Genomic DNA, 8443 nt, shown 5'->3' on the forward strand with positions numbered 1-8443 from the left:
AGTTAGTCTTATAATAAGCACCCCTTGATATGCCAGAAAAAAAAATAAAACCGGACTTGTGTCCATTTTGCAAGGTTCAACCTCTGTTTCCTACACTATGTGGGTATTATAGCGACCGTAAATTTTTAATTAACAATTCAATTGTTCCTAAACTGTTCATTCAATTTCCATGGGCTTCTGGAATTATAATCTATACGAAAAGAGCTTTTATATTGCCAATTTATTTAATTATTGATAAACAATTACTTATCTAAAATTTTAGTTGAAAATTAAAGATTTTGTTGGAAAAACCCACATTTTCCGGTGAAAATTTTCTTCAAAGTAAATCGGGAAAAACACGTCTCTATGCAGAATTTAATTACGGTGAATTTTTATTTGAGTGTTTTTGGTGTAAAGTTAAAATCTTTGGAGTTATAGAGCAAAAATTGAAAAAAACACGATTTTCGGGCGCCATTTTGTTTATAAAAAAAGTAGCACACTATCTGCGGACTTTGCATACCTATATTATTAATATATACAATCATAAGATTCGATTCCAGCAATAAAATTGCTGGTAAATAACTTTTTTTGAAGTTATACTTCTTTAGGCGCGATTGAGGGTGAAATTTTATTAATCTGCGCGCATGCTCACACAGACAGTATGGAGTTCGTTACTAAATGTTTTAATTTATGTATGTATCAGTCCAGAAAAGGTGTGGAAAGGATATATTAGTGTTTTTAAATATATTTTTCTATAAACGTGTTAAAAATGCAATTTATAGCACTCCATAGGAGCGTTAAAAATGCTACTTTAAAGCACCAGTGCTTTAAAAATTTTAAGGCACTGCAGTTAAAAGTGAATTGTCAAATTGTGAAACGTCAAAATATTTATATTTAATTTATTAACATTAATATTAATAATACAACTTGCGCAATTTGAAAAAGGTGGTTTAAAAGGTTTTTTAAATTTAATTTAAACTGTATTATTGCATTTTTAACACGTTTGCAGAAAAAAACTATTAAAATTTGTTAGAATATACAAAAATAAAAGTAGATGTTATTCTATAGTTGTTAAGATTTAGATATTGACAGTATAGGCAGTTTTGATGTAATGTCAAGAAAAATATAAAAATGGAATGTCAGTCAAGTTCAAGTAAAAGTTTTTGTAGGTATTGTCCTGTAATTGAGAATGAATAAATTATAATTGTTGATATATAAGACGTTTGTAGAAAAAATATTGTATGATATAGGTTTTAAAAAGTACATTTTTAAGGCACTCATGTGAATTGCAGAATGATCGAAGCGAATCTTTCACATACGTGCCTTAAAATTGTGCTTTTAACATTTGTATCATAAATAACTATTATTATAATTTTTGTGTATTTGGACTTGTCTACCTCAGGAATAAAATAATAAGTAATATTTAAAGTATTTTATAATTCACTTCGTATGTTTGTCACTATGTCTGAGAAATCTTGTAGCCTATATAAACAAAAGGGTATAGCTCAGTGGTAGAGCGTTGGGCTGGAGATCAAGAGGTCACCGGTTCAAATCCTGGTGATTTCTAATCTTTTTTTAATTTTTGGTATTGTTTTAATAAAAATTTTTGAAAAGTAGTAAGTAAAAATTAATTTAATCTTTAAATAAAATACAAATAAACTGTCCGAAAGTATATTTATTTCATTGAAATCATATTTAGAAGTATAACTTCTTACGTGCGTACAAAGTACACACACATTCTTTTTTTCCAAAAATGGCCTATTCTCCGATAATCTGCCCAGACTAGTTCGACTTATTACATGAAGAACAGGTAATTTTGTCGACAGTATTACTAAGGATGCCTGTTTTTATTTTAACAGTTAATTATCAGAAATTTAACATACCTCATGCCTATTCCATGAACTCATCCGACTGTTTATATTGTAAATCTTCTGTTTTCGATTCTTCGTTTAGACCACAAACTAAATTATCTGGGCATTCTACCCGATCGTCATCGGAATATCCTACTGTTGAAATATGATTTTCTGCCAATATTAATGTCTTATTTAACTCTGAACTTTCTTTTGTTACAATATTCGTTTCTAAATCCTTTCCAAAAAGATATGAATCAATCGGACACTTTGGTAAGATTTTGCGGGCTGTATCTGTAGCTTTAAAAGTAGCTGGGTAACGTCTGAACAAGGACATCCCGTGATGAACAGAGGACTGCAACTTAGCACTATCTGTTAGGATCGAAATGATCTGTTCTGCCTTAACTTCCTCTGGATTTGCAACTAATTTGTCTACCAAGGAACCAATTGCAGTCAAGCTTCTACCCAAATTATTTTGTAACTGAGACAATGCTTCGTCATTTCTTACGTGATGTCTCCTTAGACATGCTTTTACTTCGCTGTTCATTTTGGGAGCTTTTAAATTTTTTGCGATGCGATATTTTTTCCTCAAATGATGAACTGTCTTTCTATCAACTCCGTTTCTTAAATAGGAAGACCAATTGACTACAGCATCTTCATGTTTATCAGATGATAACTGTCTCTCTGAAGACAATTCATCAACATGATTTTCAACTTTCGTCTGATTACTATCTCCAGTCTCAGGAAAGTCTGCAAACATAAAGTCTATCATTGTCTTGTCTAATTTTACAAATGTAGTTATTACGTGGGTGGTTCGATAAGTACTTAGCTTCTCCGCCCGATGGCGCCACTATCGCAAGAGAAATCTCCTATCGTCTAATACATTCTTGTAGATGGCCTATGTCAAAATCTCAGCCGAATCGGACTCGTAGTTTTGTTTTGACCGCGGGTGTATCTGGGTATTTTAGATAAATTATAAAAGAGGCGAGGCTTTATATCGGTTATTTGAGCCTTGTTTACTTTTACAATGAGTAGGATGCTAACCTGGCCCATCAACCCTCCTCTTTTATCCGGGCTTGGGACCGGCTGTCGTGAACGCGTCTTCTGAGCTACTGAAGCCACCCAGTCTTTGCGCTCATAACCCCCAGGCAGAGTTATAATAGAAGCAGTACGTAAAGGTCACGGTTACAGAATGGGGAACAAATACATTAAGTGTATTATGTTATACAGACGACATCGCATTAATCGCCAAGACAGAAGACGATCTCCAAAGATTAACACACATCTTCAATACAACAGCCAAGAAATACAATATGACAATATCAGCAGAAAAAAACAAATTAATGTATGACAACATCTAAATACTCACTACGATGTAAAATCGAAATTGATGCGAAAATAATAAAGCAGGGAGCAAGGTGTTTAGATATCTGGGAATAGATATAACTAGTTACGGAGATGTTGAACAAGAAGTACGACAACAAAGCTTGCTCACAAAAGCAAGAATCTATAAAGGAGCAAGTAGACCTATATTGACATACACGGCGGAGACAAGACCTGACACATCTAAAACGAGACGACTACTAGAAACAACAGAGATGAAAATACTTCGACGAATATCAAAGAAAAGTGTGTTGGATAAGGAGAAAAGCGAAAACATAAGAAGAGCATGCAATGTAGAAGAAATAAATGGATGGACAAAACGGAAACAGAGGTGGAACGAACACATTAGTAGAATGGCAGAGGATAGGATAGTACGAATAGCACGAGATAAGTCACCAAATGGACGAAGAAGTATTGGCAGACCAAGAAAAAGATAGTGCGATAATTTAAACAATTTAGGAGGCTAATATTGAAGAAGAAACAGGCTTTAAAGCCCACATACAAGAAAGAGCAATATTAGTACAGGGTAATAAGGTTTTTTCCATGACATTTGAACAGCCAGGGTACTGAAGGGTTTTTTCGACAGGTAATACCTATAGGTCTGGATCCCGCGTATGAAAAAAAAGTTGATTAATAGCAAGCTGAAAATTTGTTAATAGTTTAAGGGTGTCTAGTCGGACAAACTTTGATATATGGGAACACTGGAACAGGGGCAGTTTTAATTGTGGAACAGGTTAAAAACTTGGAACGGTCAGACCACGAAAACGGCACATGTATTTTGTCCGACAGAACAGACTTAAACTCTCCGAATAGAGATTAAACTCTCATGCAAAAATCAGACTGCTATTTATCACCAAATGGGCGTTTTAATGAGTGGAACATGTAGAATATGTCAAATGACAGGAATTATGACAGGTGATAAATAGCAGTCTGATTTTTGCATGAGAGTCTAATCTCTGTTCGGAGAGTTTAAGTCTGTTCTGTCGGACAAAATAAATGTGCCGTTTTCGTGGTCTGACCGTTCCAAATTTTTAACCTGTTCCACAATTAAAACTGCCCCTGTTACAGTGTTCCCATATATCAAAGTTTATCCGACTAGATACCATTAAGCTATTAACAAATTTTCAGCTTGCTATTAATCAACTTTTTTTTCATACGCGGGATCCAGACCTACTATAAGAGCAAATTGTAACTATTTCCTGCGTAGGATCTGGCGGCCATTTTTATTTATAAACAATTACGTGTCAAAAAATGCCATTTTTCACTTTTTTTCAAATCAATGGAAAACAGGAAAACTTATGGTTTCTTTAGTACAAATATCTTCGAGATTATGGAAAAAGCTTTAAAATGACGTATTACAAAGTTTGATATACTCATTTATTGTTAATATAATTGCGAAAAAAGGTCGGAATTGCACAAAAAATTATTTATCTACTCTATGTCATATTATGTATAAGTTTTTAGTTTGTGAAAACTGTCATTATAGATAGCAGTGCGTGAAGGATTTAAAGTGTGCGTGAAGTAACAATGTATTTTAAATGGGATTTACTTTTTCGCACTGTTTTTAACTTTCGCGTTGTCATGGTGACAATTCTTACTTTTGCGTTGTCATGGTGATGTCAATATGAGCAATGAATTTCAACAAAAGTTTTGACAGTTTTGTGGTTTGACAGTAGTTAGAATTTTTAAATGTCAAAGTTCTAAAAATCGTAGAATAGAAATGAATTCCAGTGACGAGTTTTTTATTTGTTTATCGCAGATAAAATATTGTATGAAAATGTGCGCTCCGTTGTCGCTCGTGCTCTAAAAATCGCGTGCGTTCGCAAAAAGCATACTTCACGAACTGTTTCATAAATAACTATTTCGCAATAACTGTTGTAAAAATTAGTGTACAGCTTTGAAATTTTTGTCAAATAAGGGTTCTTTGGTGCTTAATATGTGATAAAAATTTTAAAGCGATTCATTCAATTGTTTAAATTCTATTCAAATTGTTTATTCCAGAGAGCATTTTTTTGCAATAACATAAGTCAGAAGAAAATGACGTTAGAACCATTCCACAGGTGTCAAATAAAAGAGCAAGAGCTATATTTTCAACATGGTTTAAAAAAAGTGAATAAAAAATTCATTTATTAGTAATAAATAATTATGCAAAAGTATAGTAAATCTTACCTTATAAACTTTTTATTTTGTTATATAAGAAATTATACATATTTATTACAATTTTTTATCAATTATGATATAGATAACATTACTTGGTAGTTGTGCACTTAAAACAAGGTAAAAAAGTTAATTTTTTTGGAAAAAGTTATTCAAAAAGTTTATAAAGAAAAATTGACGATACTTTTGCATAATTATTTATTACTAATAAATGCATTTTTTATTCATACATAATAAAAATTAGTGTACAGCTTTGAAATTTTTGTCAAATAAGGGTTCTTTGGTGCTTAATATGTGATAAAAATTTCAAAGCGATTCATTCAATTGTTTAAATTCTATTCAAATTGTTTATTCCAGAGAGCATTTTTCTTGCAATAACATAAGTCAGAAGAAAATGACGTTAGAACCATTCCACAGGTGTCAAATAAAAGAGCATGAGCTATATTTTCAACATTGTTTAAAAAAAAATTAAAATAAAAAATGAATTTATTAGTAATAAATAATTATGCAAAAGTATCGTAAATCTTTCCTTATAAACTTTTTATTTTGTTATATAAGAAATTATACATATTTATTACAATTTTTTATCAATTATGATATAGATAACATTACTTGGTAGTTGTGCACTTAAAACAGGGTAAAAAAGTTAATTTTTTTTGGAAAAAGTTATTCAAAATGTTTATAAAGAAAAATTGACGATACTTTTGCATAATTATTTATTACTAATAAATGCATTTTTTATTCACTTTTTTAAACCATGTTGAAAATGTAGCTCATGCTCTTTCATTTGACACCTGTGGAATGGTTCTAGTTCTAAGGTCATTTTTTTCTGACTTATATGTTATTGCAAAAAAATGCTCTCTGGGATAAACAATTTGAATAAAATTTAAACAATTGAATGAATCGCTTTGAAATTTTTATCACATATTAAGCACCAATGAACCCCCATTTGACAAAAATTTCAAAGCTGTACACTAATTGTTACAACAGTTTGAGAAAATATCTTTTTTTGCAATTCTGACCTTTTTTCGCAATTATATTAACAATAAATGAGTATATCAAACTTTGTAATACGCCATTTTAAAGCTTTTTCCATAATCTCGAAGATACTTGTACCAAAAAACCATAAGTTTCCCTGTTTTCCTTTGATTTGAAAAAAGCGAAAAATGCCATTTTTTTACAGTTAATTGTTCATAAATAAAAATGGCCGCCAGATCCTACGCAGGAAATAGTTATAATTTGTTCCTGTAGGTATTACCTGTCGAAAGCGAGTGAATGCAAGTGTCACGAACAGGGTATATTGTGTAGGGCGACTCTTTTCCTTCGATGGCGCCCGTTAAAAATGGGTTTAACGAGTTTTAACGTGGTCGCACGTCGGTCTTTGATAAGTCACTCCCAGGTGCCCTAAAAATGGCTACCACGGAGGATTACGTGAAAGATATGCACGATCTCGTATTAACAGACCGCCGACAGAAGATGCGCGAGATAGCTGAGACAGTAGGCATCTCAAAAGATCTCGTTGGTAATATCTTACATGAAATTTTGGCCATAAAAAAACTGTCGGCGCGATAATAAAAGTGGACAGTAATCGCAACCCTGAGACCACTTCAGAGCAGTGTCTGAGGCTATTTAACGACGTTCTACACTTTCGGCAAAGAATTAAGGATTTGCATGAAATTTTAGTATGTTACAGTTTACTTAAAAAAACTAAGACTTGATTTTTTAAAAATTGTTTTACCGTGCCGTTTAATTACTATTAAGGGCCAAAGTTAAGTTTTAACATGGGCTCTTATGGGAATTCTTAAAAAGTTAATAACTTTTGACCCAAATTTACGATTTTTAATTATTTATGCTTAAATTTTGGTAAGGTAAGGTAATTTTGGTAAGGTTTTTTGGTAAGGAATAACATATTAAAAAATGAGGATTGTTTACCGTCCCATTTATTTTTTATTTATTTATTATAATTAATTCCGTAATTTCCGTAATTTATTATAATTTATTTTTATAAAGTATTCAATACTGAAACATATGATTTGAGTATTCTGTTATAAATGCATTGTTACCAACTTTCGCTTGCGTATAAGTTTCCCCTCCTTTCCTCTGAGAGGCATACCCCGCAACGAAGGTGTAGAACGGCGTTAAGCGTAATCAAAATTAGTTTCTACGTTATTTCATAACCGTCGACGAAACATGGTTCCACTGGTACACACCAGAGACCAAGAAACAGTCGATACAGTGGACGTTACCTCGCGAACGTGTTTGAAGAGAGTGAGGACTCTCTAATAAAGGCGATGCCTACCATTTTCTGGGATTTACAAAGTGTGATATATCTCCACTTCTTAGAAAACGGCAAAACGGTCACAGGGCTTTACTATGCCGCATTATTGGGCCGATTCGACGCCGAATTTCAGAAAAAGCAGCCTCAATTGAGGAAGAAAAAAGTAGCGTTCCACTATGACAACGCTCCGGCTCACACCTCAGCCATCGCCATTGCCAAATTGATCGAATTAGGCTACGAACTGCTGTCCATCCACCGTATTCTCCAGATTTGGCCCTGTACGACTTCTTTTTGTTTCCAAACTTAAAAAAGTTACTCGCCGGGCAGAAATTTAAGTCGAATGTAGAGTTCACCACCGCCACGGAGGTCTACTTCGCAGATCTCGAGAAAGTGTATTTTTCAGACGGGTTAAAGAAGGTTAAAGAAGAAATAAATCGCCACTTTCCCAAATTTTCGTTTTTCTTTTGAATAGTACTTATCGGATCGCCCTAGTAAACTTACATAAATACTTCATTTTTATGCCATCAGGTCAACCTACCTCGGTTTATTTGTTGCGAATTCATTTGAGATTCTGGGTAGCCTTCCTCAGTTGTGTCGTCCTTATCAGAATCAGTCTTTTGCCGTTTATTTGTTTTAAAAATATTTTTTTCTATTCTTCTACTTCTATATTGTGCTTTTTTCTAAAAATATGTCAAATGCTTATCAGTCGGACGAGCAGGCATATAAAGGTAAGTGATATTCTCTTTTTATTACAGCTTCCTTGTACATTAAGGATAGCAAAAAACTTAGAAGAAAA

The 8443-nt window shown here is 32.8% G+C and overlaps 1 protein-coding gene across 2 annotated transcripts in view; it reads right to left on the reverse strand.

Moving 5' to 3' along the window:
* LOC126889453 (RNA polymerase II subunit A C-terminal domain phosphatase) overlaps positions 1–8443 on the reverse strand; it is a 67117-nt gene that overhangs the window by 11785 nt on the left and 46889 nt on the right. Inside the window, exons 5-6 of one of the 2 annotated variants that reach the window (XM_050657767.1) lie at positions 8186–8327; positions 1863–2579 (exon numbers count right to left, since the gene is read on the reverse strand). The exons of the other annotated variant lie outside the window; for it this stretch is intronic. Of the exons in view, the coding sequence (XP_050513724.1) occupies positions 1870–2579; positions 8186–8327 (852 nt within the window). The 3' untranslated portion in view covers positions 1863–1869. The remainder of the gene's footprint in view (positions 1–1862; positions 2580–8185; positions 8328–8443) is intronic. 2 annotated transcript variants of the gene reach the window in all.

This window comes from Diabrotica virgifera, chromosome 8, assembly GCF_917563875.1.
Source record: "Diabrotica virgifera virgifera chromosome 8, PGI_DIABVI_V3a".
In the NCBI taxonomy this organism is placed as follows: domain Eukaryota; kingdom Metazoa; phylum Arthropoda; class Insecta; order Coleoptera; family Chrysomelidae; genus Diabrotica; species Diabrotica virgifera.